Source organism: Malaclemys terrapin, chromosome 4, assembly GCF_027887155.1.
Source record: "Malaclemys terrapin pileata isolate rMalTer1 chromosome 4, rMalTer1.hap1, whole genome shotgun sequence".
Lineage (NCBI taxonomy): Eukaryota > Metazoa > Chordata > Testudines > Emydidae > Malaclemys > Malaclemys terrapin.
In genome coordinates, this window is record NC_071508.1 from 4349515 (window position 1) to 4370663 (window position 21149).

At 55.9% G+C, this 21149-nt stretch overlaps 1 protein-coding gene across 1 annotated transcript in view; it reads left to right on the forward strand.

Moving 5' to 3' along the window:
* The window catches only part of LOC128836848 (integrin alpha-D-like), a 31843-nt gene extending 11134 nt beyond the window's left edge, over positions 1–20709 (forward strand). The window contains exons 11-30 of the mRNA XM_054027513.1: positions 298–427; positions 583–731; positions 2165–2305; positions 2607–2813; positions 6004–6134; positions 11771–11928; positions 12094–12248; positions 12404–12535; positions 13132–13205; positions 15099–15240; positions 15563–15676; positions 16454–16533; positions 16773–16847; positions 16998–17076; positions 18060–18167; positions 18419–18502; positions 18677–18790; positions 19003–19095; positions 19272–19382; positions 19845–20709. Coding sequence (XP_053883488.1) covers positions 298–427; positions 583–731; positions 2165–2305; positions 2607–2813; positions 6004–6134; positions 11771–11928; positions 12094–12248; positions 12404–12535; positions 13132–13205; positions 15099–15240; positions 15563–15676; positions 16454–16533; positions 16773–16847; positions 16998–17076; positions 18060–18167; positions 18419–18502; positions 18677–18790; positions 19003–19095; positions 19272–19382; positions 19845–19967 — 2400 coding nt within the window. The 3' untranslated portion in view covers positions 19968–20709. The remainder of the gene's footprint in view (positions 1–297; positions 428–582; positions 732–2164; positions 2306–2606; positions 2814–6003; positions 6135–11770; positions 11929–12093; positions 12249–12403; positions 12536–13131; positions 13206–15098; positions 15241–15562; positions 15677–16453; positions 16534–16772; positions 16848–16997; positions 17077–18059; positions 18168–18418; positions 18503–18676; positions 18791–19002; positions 19096–19271; positions 19383–19844) is intronic.
* Positions 20710–21149: the final 440 nt, after the last annotated feature.

Here is a 21149-nt window from a genome sequence, read left to right on the forward strand (position 1 = left end):
AAGCTAAGAAGGAGCTGGTTGGCTTAGTACTTGCAGGGGAGACAACCCTTTACTAGCCCAGAGTGCTGCGGGAGCTGTGAAGGGGGCACCCTCCCCTCCCACTCAGGGCAGGCACTAGGGGGGCTCTATGTGCAGCGAGGGCCAGTAGGGGCCCAGTAGGGGGTGCTCACTCCCCTGGCCATCAGCACCAACCCCAGTGTCCCAGCACGTTGCAGGGAGGTCTGTGCTGCACGTTCTGGCCTTTCTGTGCTGTCTGTTTCCTGAATTCAGTCCCCTTTGCCGTGTGTGTCGGTTTAGGACGGGCCTGTGCTGGGAGCAGTGGGAGCCTATGACTGGTCTGGTGGGATATATCTGTACGGGAGCAGCGGGAAGCCGAGCTTCATCAATGTATCCCAAACCTCCACTGACATGAATGATGCTTACCTCGGTAAGAACAAACCCACCAAGCTTCCCTTACCTATTTAAACAGCCCCCACACCCCACCCCAGAGGTGGCTGCATCTCAGTTCTGGGAAAGTTCTGTGCAGCACTGTTGTATGGCTCTTTCCCATCTCACCTCCCCATGTCCCTCTCTTCCTTTGAGGTTATTCGTCTCAGGTCATCACAGCCAATGGGCAGAGCAGCTACGTGGTCGGGGCCCCTCGCTACCAACACGCCGGCAAAGTCGTCCTGTTCAGCCGCGATACCAAGGGCGGGGAATGGACACCCAGATCGGAGGTGTTGGGAGAACAGGTATGGGGAGCATTACTGGTAATATGGAGTGTGGGTGTGAGAGAGAGGCGGCTGGAGGAAGCCTGTAAGATTTTGACATCGTGTAATATTTGTGTTTGGCTCCACCTTCAGGACGGATTCAGTCAAAGCCTCAGTCAGGGCATACATTTGCCTGGTTTAGGGAATTGCACCGCAGCTGACATTCTGCATCTCTCCCACATCCCACTTCTGTTGCCCTCACTTATAGTCTAGACAGAACTCATGAGGCTGATACAGACAGAGTCCCAGATCCACCAAGGGACTTAGGCGTTGTGATGCTGCAGGGAGGCACCTACCCCTGCCAGTGATCCATGAAGCAGGGGAAGATAGGTGCTCTTCCACCTAGCCCACATGTCGGGCCTCATCCAGTAGACATGCTTAGAGCCACCAAGATCTTCACAAACCAGCCAGAGGAGACAAGGGAGAGCATCCCTTATAGCCTGGGGTTCGAATCCTCACCTAGGACATGGACAAAACCTTGTTTGAGTCCCTGCTTTGCCTGATGAGGAAAAAGGCTTTAACCAGGGCTCCGCCATCTCTCAGGGAGTGCCCTGACTGATGGGCTGTAGGCTGGTTGTGATTTGCACACATTCTGCAGCCCAACTGATATTTAATTAGTCAATTAAAGTGGAACAACTTTAACAGGAGTGACTGAGGGAGCCCACAGCTGAGGGGTTAAGGCACTGACCTTAGAAATAGGAGATCCCTGTTCAAGTTCTCCTCTGACCACACATACTAGATGGTGCCCTGCAGGTGGAGGAGCACCTGTCTTCCCCCAGTTTGTGGATCATGCTGGGGTGTGGTGTGAAATGGGCAACTGGCTGCTTAGAGTAAGACAGCAGTGCACATGCCCTGCCCTTGAGGCAGCAACATAAGGAAATTCTACTGCAAAAATTTAGGCACCAAGTCAGATTAGGCACCTATGGGGTCCGCAGCAGCCATGCAGAGGTTTTGTGGATCACAGTGGCACCTAAATCTGGGGATTAGGCACATTTGTGTACCTTTGTGTGTCTGGGCTAGAGAGACTTGGGCAAGGAACATAACATTACTAGTGATATTAACAGTGTCTGGAAAGGATCACTCTACAGTAACAAAGTGAATTTCTCCAAGATCTAACTGCCTATACATTCCAGCTGAACAGAGCTTATAACAGTGGCTCAGTCAGTGAATAAACTTTACTCGTGCTAGCACAACCTCTAAAAAGAACTGCACCACAATTAGTATTCAGCATCTCTCCAAGATCTAACTGCCTAAATGTTCAAGAACACTTACAGTGATAGCGCCACGTGCTGTGCAGCGGGAGGGTGAGATTAAGGATGGGACTGAATCCTTATCCCCATAGAGTGAGAAGAGTCCCAGTGCGAGAAGAAGGAGGAAGTGACTAAATTGAAGGGGTGACTTATCTGCCTCTCCAGATTGGCTCTTATTTCGGGGGTACACTGTGCGCTGTGGACCTCGACAGAGATGGGAACACAGACCTGCTTCTGATTGGAGCCCCCATGTACTATACACCTCTGAATGGAGGACGGGTCTATATCTGCCTGATTAACTGTCCGGTAAGAAAGAGGATGGAGCCAGGGGGAAGATGGATGGCCTGGGGGGTTCTTCTTTGCCTGCACTGCCATGGGATTGTGATGCTGGGACTATTAGCATGGCAGTAGCTGGCGCAGTGCTCCAGGGAGTAGGGTTGGGGGATCATGAGGGGACACTCTTCCTTGCTGGCCCCAATGCCCCAGAGTGGCACCAAGGGGTTCTGTGCTGCAGAGAGAGGGAAAAGGGGGTCGCAGCAGGGGGCACTCTCTGCTGGAAGTCAGTGCTAATCCTTTCCCCATGTGTCTCTTTGGATGGGGCCTCCAGGGAGCGACGCTGATCTGCAGTAAGACACTGCAGGGGCAGACGGGGCAGGCGTTCGGGCGCTTTGGGGCCAGCATGTCCGAAATCGGGGACATTAGTGGGGACGGACGGACAGACGTGGCCATTGGGGCCCCCCTGGAGAACAGCAATCATGGGGCCTTGTACATCTTCCATGGGGAAAAGGGAGGCCTCAGTTCCCATTACAGACAGGTGAGCCCAGCTCCTGCGGGGAGGGGTCACCACAGAGCCCCGAAGAGACATAATGGGGCCCCAAAGCCCCCTAGTACCTATTAGCCCATAGCTGCTGCTTTCCCATCCCTCACCCTCCACTGCCCCCTAGTGCCCATTATACAGTACAGCCGCCTCCTTCCCATCCCTCATCCTCCGGTGCCCCCTAGTGCCCATTATACAGTACAGCCGCCCCTTTCCCATGCCTCATCCTCCGCTGCCCCCTAGTGCCCATTATACAGTACAGCCGCCTCCATCCCATCCCTCATCCTCCGCTGCCCCCTAGTGCCCATTATACAGTACAGCCGCCCCTTCCCCACCCCTCACCCTCCGCTGCCCCCTAGTGTCCATTATACAGTACAGCTGCCTCCATCCCATCCCTCATCCTCCGCTGCCCCCTAGTGCCCATTATACAGTACAGCCGCCTCCATCCCATCCCTCATCCTCCGCTGCCCCCTAGTGCCCATTATACAGTACAGCCGCCCCTTCCCCACCCCTCACCCTCCGCTGCCCCCTAGTGTCCATTATACAGTACAGCCGCCCCTTCCCCATCCCTCACCCTCCGCTGCTCCCTAGTTCCCATTATACGGTACAGCCGCCCCTTCCCCATCCCTCATCCTCCGGTGCCCCCTAGTGCCCATTATACAGTACAGCCGCCCCTTTCCCATCCCTCACCCTCCGCTGCCCCCTAGTGCCCGTTATACAGTACAGCCGCCCCTTTCCCATCCCTCACCCTCTGCTGCCCCTAGTGCCCATTATACAGTACAGCCGCCCCTTTCCCACCCCACACCCTCCGCTGCCCCCTAGTGCCCATTATACAGTACAGCCTCCCCTTCCCCATCCCTCACCCTCCGCTGCCCCCTAGTTCCCGTTATACGGTACAGCCTCCCCTTTCCCATCCCTCACCCTCCACTGCCCCCTAGTGCCCATTATACAGTACAGCCGCCTCCTTCCCATCCCTCATCCTCCGCTGCCCCCTAGTGCCCATTATACAGTACAGCCACCCCTTCCCCACCCCTCACCCTCCACTGCCCCCTAGTGCCCATTATACAGTACAGCCGCCCCTTCCCCATTCCTCACCCTCCGCTGCCCCAGTGCCCATTATACAGTACAGCCGCCCCTTCCCCATCCCTCACCCTCCGCTGCCCCCAGTGCCCATTATACAGTACACCCGCCCCTTCCCCATCCCTCACCCTCCGCTGCCCCCAGTGCCCGTTATACAGTACAGCTGCCCCTTCCCCATCCCTCACCCTCCGCTGCCCCCAGTGCCCGTTATACAGTACAGCCTCCCCTTCCCCTTCCCTCACCCTCCGCTGCCCCCAGTGCCCGTTATACAGTACAGCCGCCCCTTTCCCATCCTTCACACTCCACTGCCCCCTAGTGCCCGTTATACAGTACAGCCACCCCTTTCCCATCCCTCACCCTCCGCTGCCCCCTAGTGCCCATTATACAGTGCAGCCACCTCCTTCCCATCTCTCACTCTCCGCTGCCCTCAGTGCCCATTATACAGTACAGCCGCCCCTTCCCCATCCTTCACCCTCCGCTGCCTCCTAGTGCCCATTATACAGTACAGCCGCCCCTTCCCCATCCCTCATCCTCCACTGCCCCCTAGTGCCCATCATACAGTACAGCCGCCCCTTCACCATCCCTCACCCTCCGCTGCCCCCAGTGCCCGTTATACAGTACAGCCGCCCCTTTCCCATCCCTCACCCTCCGCTGGCCCCTAGTGCCCATCATACAGTACAGCTGCCCCTTCCCCATCCCTCACCCTCCGCTGGCCCCTAGTGCCCATCATACAGTACAGCGTCCCCTTTCCCATCCCTCACCCTCCGCTGCCCCCTAGTGCCCATTATACAGTACAGCCGCCCCTTCCCCATCCCTCATCCTCCACTGCCCCCTAGTGCCCATCATACAGTACAGCCGCCCCTTTCCCCATCCCTCACCCTCCGCTGCCCCCAGTGCCAATTATACAGTACAGCCGCCCCTTCCCATCCCTCACCCTCCGCTGCCCCCTAGTGCCCATTATACAGTACAGCCTCCCCTTCCCCATCCCTCACCCTCCGCTGCCCCCTAGTTCCCGTTATACGGTACAGCCTCCCCTTTCCCATCCCTCACCCTCCACTGCCCCCTAGTGCCCATTATACAGTACAGCCGCCTCCTTCCCATCCCTCATCCTCCGCTGCCCCCTAGTGCCCATTATACAGTACAGCCACCCCTTCCCCACCCCTCACCCTCCACTGCCCCCTAGTGCCCATTATACAGTACAGCCGCCCCTTCCCCATTCCTCACCCTCCGCTGCCCCAGTGCCCATTATACAGTACAGCCGCCCCTTCCCCATCCCTCACCCTCCGCTGCCCCCAGTGCCCGTTATACAGTACAGCTGCCCCTTCCCCATCCCTCACCCTCCGCTGCCCCCTAGTGCCCATTATACAGTGCAGCCACCTCCTTCCCATCTCTCACTCTCCGCTGCCCTCAGTGCCCATTATACAGTACAGCCGCCCCTTCCCCATCCTTCACCCTCCGCTGCCTCCTAGTGCCCATTATACAGTACAGCCGCCCCTTCCCCATCCCTCATCCTCCACTGCCCCCTAGTGCCCATCATACAGTACAGCCGCCCCTTCACCATCCCTCACCCTCCGCTGCCCCCAGTGCCCGTTATACAGTACAGCCGCCCCTTTCCCATCCCTCACCCTCCGCTGGCCCCTAGTGCCCATCATACACTACAGCTGCCCCTTCCCCATCCCTCACCCTCCGCTGGCCCCTAGTGCCCATCATACAGTACAGCTGCCCCTTTCCCATCCCTCACCCTCCGCTGCCCCCTAGTGCCCATTATACAGTACAGCCGCCCCTTCCCCATCCCTCATCCTCCACTGCCCCCTAGTGCCCATCATACAGTACAGCCGCCCCTTTCCCCATCCCTCACCCTCCGCTGCCCCCAGTGCCAATTATACAGTACAGCCGCCCCTTCCCATCCCTCACCCTCCGCTGCCCCCTAGTGCCCATTATACAGTACAGCCGCCCCTTTCCCATCCTTCACACTCCGCTGCCCCCTAGTGCCCATTATACAGTACAGCCGCCCCTTTCCCATCCCTCACCCTCCACTGCCCCCTAGTGCCTATTATACAGTACAGCCACCCCTTCGCCTCTCCTTATTGCTCTCTCTGCCCCACAGCGCATTGAGGGGTCACTGTTTCCCAGCAGGCTGCACTACTTTGGCCAGGCCGTCAGTGGCGGGACAGACCTGACGGGGGACGGACTCCCAGATATTGCGGTAGGAGCACAAGGGCAGGTCCTGCTGCTGAGGTGAGTTACTCTGTCGTTGCACTGCTCCACATGACAGTCTCAGGCCTTGTCTACACTACAGAGCTTTTTTTAATAGAAGTTTTGTCAGCGATCAAGAGACGCTATAATTTCTTCGCTATTGCATGTTCACATTACCCTCCTTCTGTCGGCAGAGCTCATCCACACTTGGTGCTGTAGCATTAACAGTGAGAGTAGTGCACTGTGTGGGTACCTATCCCAGTGTGCATCTCGCCACAGCCCCTCCTGGGTGCTAGCTCAATGTTCCATGATACATTATCTCCTGTCCCAACATTCCATGGTCTTCCGATTACTTTTAGTAGCATTTTTAACACCACCTGTTTACTCTGCACCCACTATCTCTGTGTGAAAGGATGGATCCCGCAATACTCTCTACTGTTATGGTCACTGTTATGAACACATCATGGCTCATCATCCAGTATATCATGAGCTCCCAAACTGAACAGGAATCAGAATTGCCTGACCTGCTGTGTGCAATGGAAAGAAACAATACCACATTACTTTTGGCATTCATGGAGCAGCTGAACACGGTGGACCATTGCTTTTGGGCTCAGGAAACAAGCACTGAGTGGTGGGATCACATCATTGTACAGGTCTGGGATGATGATCAGTGGCTGCAGAACTTTCAGATGCAGAAAGCCCCTTCCTGGAACTGTGTGCAGAACTCGCCCGAGCACTGCGGTGAAAGGACACCAAAATGAGAACAGCCCTCTCAGTGGAGAAGCGCATGGCGATTATTGTGTGGAAACTGGTGACTCCACACTGCTACCAGTCAGTCACGAATCAGTTTGGAGTCAGGAAGTTGACCATGGGTGCTGTTTTAACACAAATGTGCAGGGTCATTAATCGCATCCTGCTACGAAGGACCGTCATTCTTGGCAATGCGCGTGAAATAGTGGATGGCTTTGTGAACGTGGGATTCGCAAAATGCAGCAGGGCACATATTCCAATTTTGGCCCTGGACCATCTTGCGATGGAGTATATCAATAGAAAAGGGTACTTCTCCATGGTATTGCAGGCACTTGTTGATCACTGCAGGCATTTCACTGACATCAGGACAGGGTGGTCCAGGAAGGTGCATGACGCACACATCTTGAAGAACACTGGCCTGTACAGAAAGCTGCAAGCAGGGACTTTCTTTCCACACCAGAAGATTCCAATGGGGAATTTTGAAATGCCCATAGTGATCCTGGGAGACCCTGCCTACCCATTACAACCGTGGCTCATGAAGCCTGACACGGGAAACCTAGACAGCAGCAAGGAGCGCTTCAACTATAGGCTGAGCAGGTGCAGAATGACCCTGGAATGTGTGTTGGCAGATTAAAAGCGCGCTGGCGATGCCTTTATGGCAGGTTAGATCTAAGTCAGAAAAAGATTTCAATAGTCATAGCTGACTGCTGCACACTCCATAATCTTCGTGAGGGTAAGGGTGAAAAGTTTCCCCTGGGGTGGAGTGCTGAAGCAGACAACCTGGCTGCTGATTTTGAGCAGCCTGATACTATTAGAGGGGCACAATGGGGGGCAATTTGAATCAGGGAGCCTTTAAGGCAAGATTTTGAGATTGCAAACCAGTAATGTATATTTTTATACGGCAATATGCCATGCTTCATGTAACTCAGTTATCTTATTTGGCCTTGCACTTGTGATTCCTGACGGATTTGTAGTAAGCAAATGATTAGAATTCATGTATATGTTACTAGCAGCAACAATCACTATGTGTAGGCATGAGCGGTCATTGAACCGCAGGCTCGGGGACGCTAGCCCCTGGCCCAGCCTGCTCCTTCTGCTCCTGTGCCTACCCCTCCTATCCCCCCCTTCCCCGCCAGAACCCAGAGCCCCCCCCCAAGCCCTGGGCCATCTGACTGCCTCCAGCCTTGGAACGCCGGGGTGGAGCACCCCCCAGGCTTGGAGTGCCGGGCAGGCAGCATGCTCCCCAATCCTTACAGAGCTGGGAGGGTGGGCAGTGCCCCCCCCAGACCCGGAGTGCCAGGTAGGCAATGCCCCCCCCCCCCCAAGCCCTCGAGCTCCAGGCATGCAGCGCAGCCCCCAAACCCTAAGCACTGGCTCCAGCTTCCTGGCTCCAGCAAGCCTGGCTCCAGCTTCCTGGCGTCCCTGGCTGCAGGCCGGCCCCCATTAGCCCCAGCCCCAGACTGGGGCCCCGGCCAAGGGGGAAGAGCCACAGCAGAGTGCGGCAGGAAGCAAGAGGGGACCTGGGGGTGAAGCGTGGGCAGGGCCATGCAGGGCTGCTTGGGGAGACTCAGCCTTCCCCAGCCTTTGATACCCGCCGCCCATGCATGTAGGATACAAATAAAGTTTGGTTATCTTTCAGAGAGTTTGTTTTTATTAAACACCAGTTAACATACACAAAAGGCTTGGTGGGAGGGGAGATAAGAGTGCAGGGAAGTGGAGTCTCTCATAACTGTGCATAAGTCCAGCTATCAATTTGGAAGCTGTCTGAAGGATTAGAGTGAATTGGATCCCGAGACATTCCGGGAAGTTGCAAGGAATGTTTGGGAGGAGTTTGGGAAGGGCATGGAAAGCAGTTTTGTATCGGCTGTGGGGGGGGGGGCAGTGGGGTGAGCATGCATCTGTTCTGCCTGGAGTGTGATTAGGGACTTCAACATCTCTGTTTGCTCCTCCATCACTTTTATCATCCTCCCATGGGCCTTTACAATATGCTTCTCACGCCCCTTTCTGTCCCGTCTTCCCATTTCTCTCAGCACCATGCATTCTTTTTTTTTCTGACTCAGAGAATTGGAACACCTCTCTCAACATGTCCTCCTTGCCCCACTTTCGTTGCTTCCTTATCCGGCGTAGGTGCTTTGCCAGTGTGTAGTGGGGTCCCCTGAATGCCACAGCTGCAGATGCACAAGAAACAATGCACAGGAGCATGATTGTTAGTTCACGTACAGCATTGAATCATTACAGTAAAATACACCTTTTGTAACATACCAATCACTTTCTCAATGTCCCTTGGCAAGCACACATCTCAGTGAACACCCTAAAGATGTTGAGTATGGCCTAGGTGGGGGTGGGGTGGACATTTGAAATGGGGCAAAGGGTGTTGATGATGCTTTCAGAGGATCAGTGAAGGTGACTGGGGACAATACTGTAAGTTCTGCCACCATTTTCCACAGGCGGGGTCACTGAAGCTGATCTCTCACTCCTGAGGGTAAGCAAGGGCGCATCTACTGCATGCGTCCAGGTTCAGACCCGGTCCCTATGCTGCTCACCTGTGTGCCTCTTTGGTCCCTGCACAAGTGATTGCCAAGTGGTGTGGGAAAGTTTCCTACAATGGAGAAGAAACAAAGCAGCTCTGCCAGGGAACCTTTGGCAGAGGATTGGCAAGTACCTCCAGGGTAGTTTGCTAGAGATCTCTCTGGAGGATTCCCATGAAATCAGGGTGTGCATCAACACCCTGTTCTGCTGCACTGCTTAGCTGCACAGAGAAATGCGCAGCACACAGAAACACAGCAAGTCTTGCACATTTCTAACTCTTCGTTCGCCCACTACGACAGTATTCAGAGCAAAGGACAGCTGTCCTCCAGGTAATCGAGCAGTATCTGCTCAAAAGGATCACTTACCAGGGGTTTCCTCTCCTGCATCGTACTCACCAGAGACGGACTGCCTGGACTGTCTACAGCCCTCCAGAGTGGAAAAGAGCTCCTGACTCACCGTGGTACCGGACCCTGACGTGGGGTCCACAATGTCCTGCAACTTGACCTCCTCATCCACGACTTTGTCCTCAGGGTTAGGTCCACTTTCCGTTTTCTCCCACCCCACCAATGTGTCCATGGGGCTCTTAGCAGTGGAGGTGGAGTCATCACCGAGGATGGTTTCCAACTCCTTGTAGAAGCAGCAGCTCTTGGGCGCAACACCGGAGTGAGGGTTTGCCTCTCTTGCCTTCTGGTACACCTGCCTCAGCTCCTTTATCTTCGCTCTGCACTGCACCATATCCAGATTTGTAGCCCTTCTCACAGAAGTCATGAGAAATGTGCCCCTAGGTCTTGAAGTTCCTATGGCTGTAGCGGAGCTAGGACTGGACAGTCTCCTCTCACAATATACTCAGCAAATCCTACAGCTCCACAGTGGTCCAAGTGGGAGAGTGTTTGCCACGTGGAACTGCCATGGTCAGCTGGGGAGATGCCATGTGAGCTCTCCACACTGAGCAAACAGGAAGTGGAACTTAAAAAATTCCTGGGCCTTTAAAGAAGGAGGGTGGATGCTTGTTTACGTGGCCGCAGAGCAGCAGGGTTCGAACTGCTGATTAGAGCAGTCAGGACGTAGGGTTCCCAACTTTCTAGTCGCACAGAACCAAACACCTGCCCCTTCCCCGCAGCCCCACCACCCATCACTACATTCCCCCTCCCTCAGTGTCTCACTCTCCTCCACCCTCACTGACTTTCACTGGGATGGGGCAGGGGTTGGGGTGCGGGAGGGGGTGAGGGCTCTAACTGAGAGTGCGGGCTCCAGGGTGGGGCCAGAAATGAGGGGTTCAGGATGCAGAAGGGGGCTCCGGGCTGGGGCAGGGAGTTGGGCTGTGTGAGGGGGTTAAGGGGTGAGGGCTGTGGCTCAGGTATGGGCTCTGAGGTGGGGCTGGGGATGAGAGGTTTGGGGTGCAGGAGGGGGCTCCAGGCTGGGGGGTTGGGTTGAGGGATTAGGAGTGAGGGAGGGGTCTGTGGGTTGAGGCAGAGGGTTGGCGTACAGGAGGGGATGAGGGCTCTGGGCTGAGTTTGCTAGCTCTGGGGTTGAGCTGTTGATGAGGGGTTTGGGGTACAAGCGGTGGCTCCGGGTTGGGGGGGGCCAGGGGCTGGGGCGTGGACTTACATTAGGCAGCTCCTGCTCGGAAACAAGAAGCAGGTCTGGTTCCTAGGTGAGCGGGGCTAGCAGGCTCCCCATGCCGCTCTCGCCCGCAGGCACTGCCCCCTCAGCAATGCTGGAGCTGGTGCTCCGGGCAGGGGCACTGCGCAGAGCCCCGTGGCCCCTACCTAGGACAGGTAGGGACTGGCCCGCCTTAGAGCCGCAGTACTGCCGACTGGACTATAACGGCCAGTCGGCAGTGCTGACCGGAGCCGCCAGGGTCCCTTTTCCACCAGTTGTTCCAGTCAAAAACTGGATACCAGGTCACCCTATCAGGAAGGGCATTGTGGGAAACCTCCGGGAGGCAAATTATAGCGACATAACCAAACACAGTCTTTAAACTGGCACTTTGTCAACAAAACTTTGCCGCAAAAAGCACCATGACTCTCGTCGAGGTGGTTTTATGTTGTTGGCAAAACAGGAGTTTTATCGCAAAAAGTCGCATTCTACTGTGTAAACCTCCACTGTTTTGTGGACAAAAGCTGCCTTTTGTAGAAAAAAAACATGATAGTGTAGACAGGACCATAGTATACTGTTTGAGTGTGACTGCTGCCCCCTGCTGGAGAATGGCACAATGACCACTCTGCTGCTCCCTTCTCTGCCCCGCAGCATCTCCTCTAGCAGAGCTGCGTGTCCATAACCAATCTCCCTGGGGTGCTGTGAGCACATCCAGGCTGGGTGGGAGGCTCTGGGGAGGGAGGGGGCCTGGCCCCATTGCAGAGAGCAGCTGGGTGATGGTTCTGTTCCCCGCATGGCAGGTCCCGGCCGGTGCTCAGAGTCGGGGTCTCCATCAGCTTCCAGCCCCCCACGATCCCCACCTCGGCCTTCGACTGCCAGGGGCAAGAGCAGCTCAACACAGAGGCCAGCAGGGCAGAGGTCTGCTTCACCGTCACTAAGAGCACCATGGACAGCCTAGGTCAGACCAAACCCACCACTGGCTCGCCTCCCCCCTGAGCCAGTCCCCTGCCCCAGGGATCGATCGGAACCAGCGCCCCCAAGAGGGGAAAGGCCCCGTGTCCCATTTCCCCTTGAGGTTCCCCGTCTCAGTGTCTCTCTGTCCCTCGTTTCCCCTCCCCCGTAGGCGACAGGATCTCCAGCATCATCCAGTACAGCCTGGCCCTGGACCCCGGGCGGACGAAGATCCGAGCCGCCTTCGACTCCACCGGCCCCGTCCTGAGCAGGGAGCTGCGGCTCGGCATCGAGAAGAGATGTGAGACGTATCGGATAACGTTACCTGTGAGTGTGTGGTGGGGGGTCCTGGCTCTTTCCCCTCCCACTGTGTCTGCCCCTTGCTCCCAAATCACCCAGAGAACAAATCTCTCTCTGGGTCCCACACAACCCCCAGTTCCCCTTTTCCGTCAGGGGACCGAAGTGTCTCTCTGTTTCCCCAGCTCTGCCCAGAGGACACCGTGACCCCCATCACCCTGCGTCTCACCTACACCCTGACGGGGGAGCCCATCACTGCTGCCAGACGCCTCAGACCCATCCTGAGCGAGGACTCTGCGCCGGTGTCTGCAGGCTCGGTAAGGTGCCAGAGCCAGGCCCCGCAGTGGGTCTGCTGCAGGGATCGAACCAGTGACCGCGGGGTTTGAAAACAAGAGTCTGGAAAATTAAGAGGCAGCAGCAGCCTCCTAAACCCCTGTACTCAGTGCAGCCACTAGAGGGCAACAAAGATGGATGCTAAGTTTGCCTTGGCATCTATTCTCCCTGGGAACACTCCAACCTCTCCTCAAAGCTCCCAAAATTTCTGTCCAAAACACAAAATATTTTGGCTAAAAAAAATGATTTTTGCTGGACAATTTTCAATACTTATTTTGGCCAGGGTCCCCTAGAGGGGACAGACACCATGTCCTGGTCCCCATCCCCCTGAGCCAGCCAGTCCTCCAGCCATGGCACCACTATAAGTGTGAAACCGCTGCTGGGCAGAGGGTGAGGAGGAAGAGTTTGTCTGGGGGTGGGGGGGGGGACTGATGATAGGCTTAGCTGTCCCCCTGTGCAAGGGACTGGCAGGTGCTGGGGTAACAGGAGGGTCCCTGGGTCCCTGCAGTGGCGCTTCGGCAGGTGGTGCTGCAGCCCCCTCCCCACCCACTCTGATCCTGCTCTCCTGTGTCTCCCCCAGCTCCCGTTTCAGAAGGACTGTGGCATGGATGGCCGCTGTGATGACCAGTTAGAAATCTCCTTCAATTTCTCTGGGTAAGTGACTGAATCCTGCCCCCAAAACACCTACCATGGTGGGACGCGTCAGGCTTGATCACACCTCGGATCTTCAACATCCAGCTGGAGATCTTGTCAGATTTCCAGTTCTGATGGATCCTGGGTGGGGGTGTGTGAAGGGTTGCCCCCCCCGCTCCGGGCTTTCCCCTGATGTACTGGGGTACCACTGAGCCCACCGGTTCCACCAGCCTGGGCTCCCTTACACTGTTCTGCTGGGCCAGGTCCTCAAGCCTCCTCCAGCACACACCCAGGTAGGGACACACCCAGCTGCAGAAAGACACAGACACTGAAATCAGCTCTGCATGGGAAGACCCAGCTCAGGAATAGCCCAGCACTCAAGTACACAACCTCAGAAGTGTAAACCCAAAATGGTATTGTCTTGCACTGCACAGAAATCTGTACAGCCGAAGCTCATGAAAATCCTCCCCTCCCTCAATGGGGAGGATGATATGCACAGCTTTTTGCCCCCCAGTTATGAATTGCACAAACTGGTTTAGAAAAAACAAACACAAGTTTAATAACTACAAAAGATAGATTTTAAGTGATTATAAGGGATAGCAAACAGATCAAAGCAGATTACTGAGCAAATAAACAGACATGCAGACTAAGCTTAATACACGAAAGAAACTGGCTACAAGTAGTAATTTCTTACCCTAAACGTTGTTTTAAGCAGGTTGCAGAGTTTCTTGTAGACAAACCGCTCTTGCTTGCAGTTTAGAACCCCAGATATTCCTTTCACAGGCCAGACACCTCCTAGCCTGGGTCCAGTCCTTTCTTTCTCAAATCAGTCTTAGATATTTTCAGCAGTCATCTTGAGCGAGGATTCAGTGGAGATCCGGCCCTGATTAACTCACTTCCCTGCCTTATATAGGACTTACATGTGGTGGGAATCCTTTGTTTCTCTGTTTGATCCCCCTGCCCTATTTGTGGAAAAAAACTAGCAGACCAAGATGGAGTCCAGTACCAGGAGACATGATCACATGACCCTGCAGTGTCAAAGCAGCCATAAATCCTCAAGAAGACTTTCCAGGAAGGTGGGAGATTAGCATCTTCAAAGTCCTATTGTTCTTGTGAAAGTTACTAGTGACCCCCCCTTAACAGCTAGCAGCCGTTATGTCAGCCAGCGGCCATCAGGGGGAAGCAAACACCTCAAGTACACAGTAGCCTGAACTTTTCAACTGTCTTCCCTTTCAAGGCCTTAAGGTAGTTGAAGCTGGTCCCAAGCCGGTTTTCATTAACCAGATAGCAAAAGCACGGGTCTGACAACCACCAATCAAGTGTTAACACGGCAAGGGCCTTTGTCTAAATGTGTGTAAAAAATCTGTAAAATATGTGTAAAACAAAGTCTTTGTACCAAGGTGCAAAGCTCTCCTTTCTTCTGCAAAATAAAGCAACTCTTCCTTATCCCTGTCTGGCTGTTATTAGCTCTCAGCTAGGTGAACCCGATATTTCGGTAACATTCTCCCTAATGACCCATTGACTAACCAGCCAGACTGATTGCATTTTCGCTGGTGGGCATTCCCCAGGTGCAAACCCACTTGTAATTGTTACATAGTCAATATTCCTAACTTCAGATACAGAAATGATACATGCATACAAATAGGGCAATCACGTGCAGTAAATCATCACCTTTCCAATGATACTGCACATGACCCATCTTGCATAAAATACAACTTAGTTATGCCATATTCATATCACAACATTATCTTTATAAAGAATATGGAGTGTAGGGTCACAGGGTGCACTGCTGTGAGGAAGATGCACCCCTGGAAGCTCACAGTGCTGGGCTCCCCGGCTGGGCACTGCTAGAAGAAGTTCACAGAGCGGCCAGGGAGCTGCCTTGAGGAAACTCACCCCTTTCTCCCCCCTTAGCTTGAGCACCCTGGTGGTGGGGGTCACCCCTGAACTCAACACCACCGTCTCCATCCAGAACCTTGGGGAGAATTCCTACAGCACCACTGTGCAGTTCTTCTACCCGGCCGCGCTGTCCTACCGCCGGGTCCTGCTGCTCCAGGTACCCCAACGTACACCAGGAATGAGGGGCAGGCTCTGCAGGGGGTGCCATGCTGCAGGGAGTGTACAGGGAGCTAAGCAGGAGGTGCTCTGCTACACGGAGTGGGCTGGGGGCTCGTGAGGGGTGCTGATCTTTAGAGAGCGGGCAGAGGGCTTGGTGGGGGCGCTGGGCTTCAGGGAGTAGGTGTGGGACTCGTCAGGGGTGCTGAGTTGCAGGGAGCAGGCAGGGTGCTCGCCAGGGTGCTAAGCTGTGGTGAACGGATGTGGGGGCTTGGCAGGGGTGCTGTGGGCTGCGTCTCTCACTGGCTGGCCCCTGTGCTCAGTCCAACAGGAGGGCCATGGCCATTAAGTGCAGCTCGGCCATGAGCTCCGAGGAACAGACTCAAAGGAACAGCACCTGCCACATCAACCATCCCATCTTCTGGAGTGGAGCTGAGGTAGGGATGGGCCTTGGACATCCTCCCACAACTCAAGACCATGCCCCAGCCCTGAGCCCTCTCCCACACCCCAAACTCCTCTTTTCTGGCCCCACCCCAGAGCCCACATCCCCAGCTTGTATCCTCACCCAACCCCCTGCCCCAGCCCAGTGAAACAGAGTGAGGGTGGGGGAGAGCGAGTCACTGAGGGAGGGGGGATGGAGTGAGTGGGGGCGGAGCCTCAGAGAAGGGGTGGGGTAGGGGAGGGGCCTCGGAGCTGGTGCGGCGCAAGGGTGTTCGGTTTTTGTGGAATGAGAAAGTTGGTAACCCTAGTGTGAGCCCAGCTGGGAGCAGAGAGGGGCAGTTCCCTGGGGTCAGCCCAGCCCATGACAAGAGATGTGCTGGGGAAAGCGCCCCGGGGAGCCTGGCGAGTCAGTGCAAACAGAGCCCTGAGGTCACTCCGGGGCTGCAAACCAAAGGCCAGACTTGCGGGGCTGGAAATCAGGCCTCACTGGGGGAGAGAGGGGAGGGGCTGTTCCCTCACCCCTTTGGGGTCCGTAAAAGGATGGCTAATGGGGTGTTGCCATGGCACAGAGTGGGTTGAGGTCTCTGGATCCCAAACCGGATGAGCGCTGTCTGTGGACAGGGACAGGGTCGTGTTAACACCTTTGCCTCCCTGGACCCATTTATTCCATCTAAGTTCATACAACAGTCCCCCTGATCCCCTGTGTCTGCCCCACCCCCGCAGTCTCTGGCAGTTCCGCAGACCCTGACTCTCACCGCACCTGTGTTTTCCAGGCCGTCTTCATCGCCACCTTCGACGTCTCCCCTGAGGCCGACCTGGGGGACAGGCTGCAGATCATGGCCACCGCCGGCAGGTGAGGGTGCAGGGAGAGCCAGGCAGGCAGAGCAGGTCAGGACGCAGGGGCTCCCATTTTTCCGGGGGCCCCCAATTGGCTGGGGCCCCTGGGCATGTGCCCCATTGGCTAATCCACCACTGGGGTGGGGGCAGTGGGAGGGGGCCGTGCATGGAGCAGGGCTGTGGCCTGTGGTTATCTGCACAGTTATCTGCCTGCGTCCCCTTACATCTCTCTCCTTTGCCCTCCCCTCCCCCCAGTGACAATGGCGGCCCCATCACCGAGCGCATGATTCACCTGCCAGTCAAGTACGGCATCTTCATCATCCTCACCAGGTAGGTCAGTGTGGAGACAGAGGGGAGAGCGTCCCCTACTGGGCCCCATCCCCGCTCCCTGCACCACAGTGCCCCCACCCACCACCACTCTCCAGCCCCATCCATCACACTCTCATCTCTCTCCTTCCTTCCATCCTTTTCCTCCCCCAGCCATGAGGAGTCGACCAAGTACGTCACCTTCTCCACTGAGGAGGCAGGGACAAGCGTGCCAGTGACACATCGGTACGAGGTGAGGCCGGTGGCACATAGTGTGGGGGAGGAGAAGGGACAAGGAGGGGTCTCAGAGCAGCTTCCAATGGGTCTCCCAGGTACGAGAGCCCCCTAGGATTGCCAATTTCTACTTGCACAAAACTGAACACCCCTGCCCTGCCCTGAGGCCCCGCCCCTACTCATCCCATCCCCTTTCCCTCCATCACTCGCTCTCCCCCACCCTCACTCTCTTTCACTGGGCTGAGGCAGGGGGTTGAGGTGTGGGAGGGGATGAGGGCTCTGGCTGGGGGGTGCAGGATCTGGGGTAGAGCTGGGGATGAGGTGTTTGGGATACCGGAGGGGGCTCAGGGCTGGGGCAGAGGGGTGGGTTGTGTAGAGGGGTTCAGGATCCCAACGGCGCTCTCAAAAGCGGCCACCAGCTCTCTGCAGCTCCTAGATGAATGGGCAGCCAGGGAGACTCCATGTGCAGCCATCGTGCCTACAGGTGCCACCCCCGGAGCTCCCATTGGTCACTGTTCCCAGCCAATGGGAGCTGTGAAGGCGGACCTTGGGGCGGAGGCAGTGCATGGAGCCTCCCTGGCCATCCATGTGTCTAGGGGCTATAGGGATCTGGCGGCCGCTTCCAGGAGCCGCACGGAGCTAGGGCAGGCAGGGAGCCTGCCTTAGCCCTGGTCCCCTGCTGCATTGCCAAACTACCAGGGTCTCTTTTCGACCAGGCATTTAAGCGAAAAAACAGAAGCCTGGCAACCCTAGCGCCACCCAACACCAGGCGAGGGATCCCCATGTGTACATCACCAGAGCCCCTCCCCAGAGGCAGAACTGCCTGAATGGGATCTAGTGGGTTAGAGCACGGAGGGGTGGGGATGGGCAGGGAGCCAGGACTCCTGGGTTCTATCCCCAGCTCTGGCAGGGAAGTGGGTCTGAGGGTCAGAGCGGGATCTGGGGATCAGAGCTCCTGGGTTCTCTTCCTGCAGTGCCCTATGGCGAGTCTGTTTCTTTCAGGTCAAGAACCTGCGGCAGCGAAGCGTCCCCATCTCAGTCACGTTCCAGTTCCCCGTGGAGCTGAGCGGGGTCCGGGTGTGGGACGCCTCTGAGGTCGTCCCCTCCAAGGTACCTGCCTCTCCCTGTGTGTGTGTGTGAGATGGGCCCAGTGACACCTGCTCTGCCCTACAGCGCCCTCTGCTGGGACAGGCTGCCTGGGGGGGATACGCCACATGTTCCCCCGACACCCTCCCCCGACCTCCCCCACAGCCAGCCTGTCCCCTGCCCTGGTGCTGGATTGTATCCGGTGCCCCCTAGAGGGGAAAGGCCCCGTACCCCCTTCCCGCTCCCGTTAATACCGTGTCTCTCTCCCTCTCCAGCCCCAGCTGGCTCAGTGCATCAGTGAGGCTGAAATGTCCGGTTCAAAGAACTTTGTGACACAAATGAGCGAGCGCCCCCTGCTGGTGAGTACAGGCTGGTGTGGATCCCAGCAGCCCCTTCCCCTCCACTAACACAGACAGTGAGTGGGGGGCTGGGCTGGGGAAGGGACTCCTGCTATAGACAGACACAGACCCTCATGGCCATGCTGAGCCCCTGCACACCCCCTGCCTCACCCGGCGATATCCTTCCACCCCCAGGACTGCTCCGTGGCCACCTGTAAGAAGATCCGGTGCAAAATCGCCTCCCTGGAAATGCAGCAGCCGCTGGAGTTCATGATAAAAGGAGGGATCGGCTTCCAGTGGGTCTCCCAGGTACGAGAGATGCCTCTGCCTCCCAGCACCAGGCGAGAGATGCTTCCCATGTGAACTGCCCCCATGCCTCACCCCAGAGCTGGCTGCATATCAGTTCCAGGCAAGGGATCCCTGTGTGAATGGCCTGTAAATTGCTCTGGGTCCCTCTGGGCTGACGCTCCAGGCTGGTTTGTGTAGTTTCCAGTCAGGGACAGTGAATTTCTCTGTTCTAGACTCAGCAGCAGAAAGTGAGTCTGGTGAGTGAGGCCCGGATTGAATACAAGGAGAAGAAATACACCCAGAAGGAGGGATTCGTCCAGCGCCAGGTACCAGAGTGACTGCGCCCGGGATAGAGAGAGCATCGGCCAGTGGTTAGAGCTGGGAGCCAGAACTCTGGGTCCTGCCCCAGCTCTGGGAAAAAGTGGGGTCTGGTGTGTTAGAGCAGGGGAGGGTGATGGTGCCAGGACTCCTGGGTCCCCATCTCACAGCTCCTCTCCCCCAGGTGCAGACGGTGGTGGAGCGCTACAAGGCCTATAATTACCTGCCCATCATCGTGGGGAGCAGCGTGGGGGGCCTGGTCCTGCTGGCTCTCATCACCGCAGCCCTCTACAAGGTGAGTGGGGCTGGGTAATGGCAGCGGCGGCTCCAGGCACCAGCGCTCCAAGCGCGTGCCTGGGGCAGCAAGTCATAGGGGGCGCCCTGACGGTCCCTGCGAGGGCGGCAGTCAGAATGCCTTCGTTGGCATGCCTGCGGGAGGTCCACTGGTCCCGCTGATTTGGTGGCAATTCGGAGGCGGGTACGTCGAATCCATGGGACCTGGGACCACCCGCAGGCATGCCGCCGAAGGCAGCCTGCCTGCCGTGCTTGGGGCAGCAAAAAAGCTAGAGCCACCCCTGGGTAATGGACCCCTCCTCCACAGCCCATCACCCTGGGGGCGTGGCCTGTGGCTCTCCCAGCTGGTGGTGGAGGTACAACGGTTTTTCCTTCGTGGGTTCCCACAGCCCGTCCCTCCCACTCCACCACCATGAGCCTGTCTCCTTCTGGTTCTCACCATCTCCCCTCTGTCTCTTTCCAGCTTGGCTTCTTCAAGCGCCAGTACAAGCAGATGACGGAGGATGGTGTGGAGGGTGAGGGGCCTGGCCCGACCCAGAGCACAACCGCTGGAAACCCCCCTGCTTCCGATGCCCCCAAACAATAGCCCCCCATGCGTCAACGCCGCCAGCTTCACCTCCGTCTGGGCTGCTTCACCCCCACCTCATTATGTTGCCACCTCCAAGATGCAGAAAAATTGGTCACTGGCCACCCTCCCACCAACAAAACACGTCCTAGTGCCAACTAGAGCCAGTCGATATTCAAATTAGGCTTGGAAGAATTCTCTTGATATTTTTATAATTTTTATGGAGAACATTGAAGTTCCATTTGTTGGGCTATGTTAGGGTTAACTAACAGACATGGGAAGCTGCTAATATGCTGACATGGCTTTAGGGGACAAAGGCACATGTAGGCTGTAGTTTTTATGTTTAATAAATAAGTTGCCATTTTTTCCCCGGGGCTTGTAAGAATTTAGAAGAATGCAGCTGCATGAGAAATGTAGCAGTCGAATAATGCCCTTTGTGTAAAGAAGGTAAAAGAGGTATTTCCCCGTCCCTTCCTTTTCCAGCTATATAAACGGACCCTGGCTTATGGCCCCTTTCTCCCTCCCCTGAGAATTGCTGACCAGGGAGATTTGTGGCAACAGATTGTTGCAAAGAAATGTATTTTCAAGGTAAAAATGTCTGTGTAATATGAGTAATGCTGTGCACAATAGATAACAGAATTATTACTTAATAAGGGTTTTGGGGGTGTTGTAGCGGATGTAGGCATGTACATACTAACTTAGACAAAAAGAATGTACTGTAACTAATTCAGTGCTTACTCGACAATTGGGTCGAGGAGAACAAGTACTGCAATAAAGAAGCTCATACTCAAATCTGCCTTTTGGGTCAACCTGCTTTTTTCTTCTAACATCTGATGTCACGAATAGGATCCCAGGGGAGAATCGTGCCTGATCACCACGTCTCGGCATGGATTCAATGAGTAAGTTGAAATCTAACACTGGGGGTGTGTTGGGGTCACCCTGCTGTATAACCACGGCTGGTGAGAGCCTGATGTAACCCAGGTGTGGCTGGCAGGCTGCAGTTACACACAGACACTCAGGGTGTGAACTGTATGTTCTTAGGTTGTTTGTGAGCGGTCCAGGTGGGAGCTGTTTCACCAAGGCTTTGTGAGGCACCCAAGGCTGCAGGGCAGGGGTGACACGGCTGCTCATTAGCCTGGATTGTACCCTGGTTTGTCACAGATGCATAAACAGGAATCTCAAGGAGGAGTAAAGAGGTTCTAG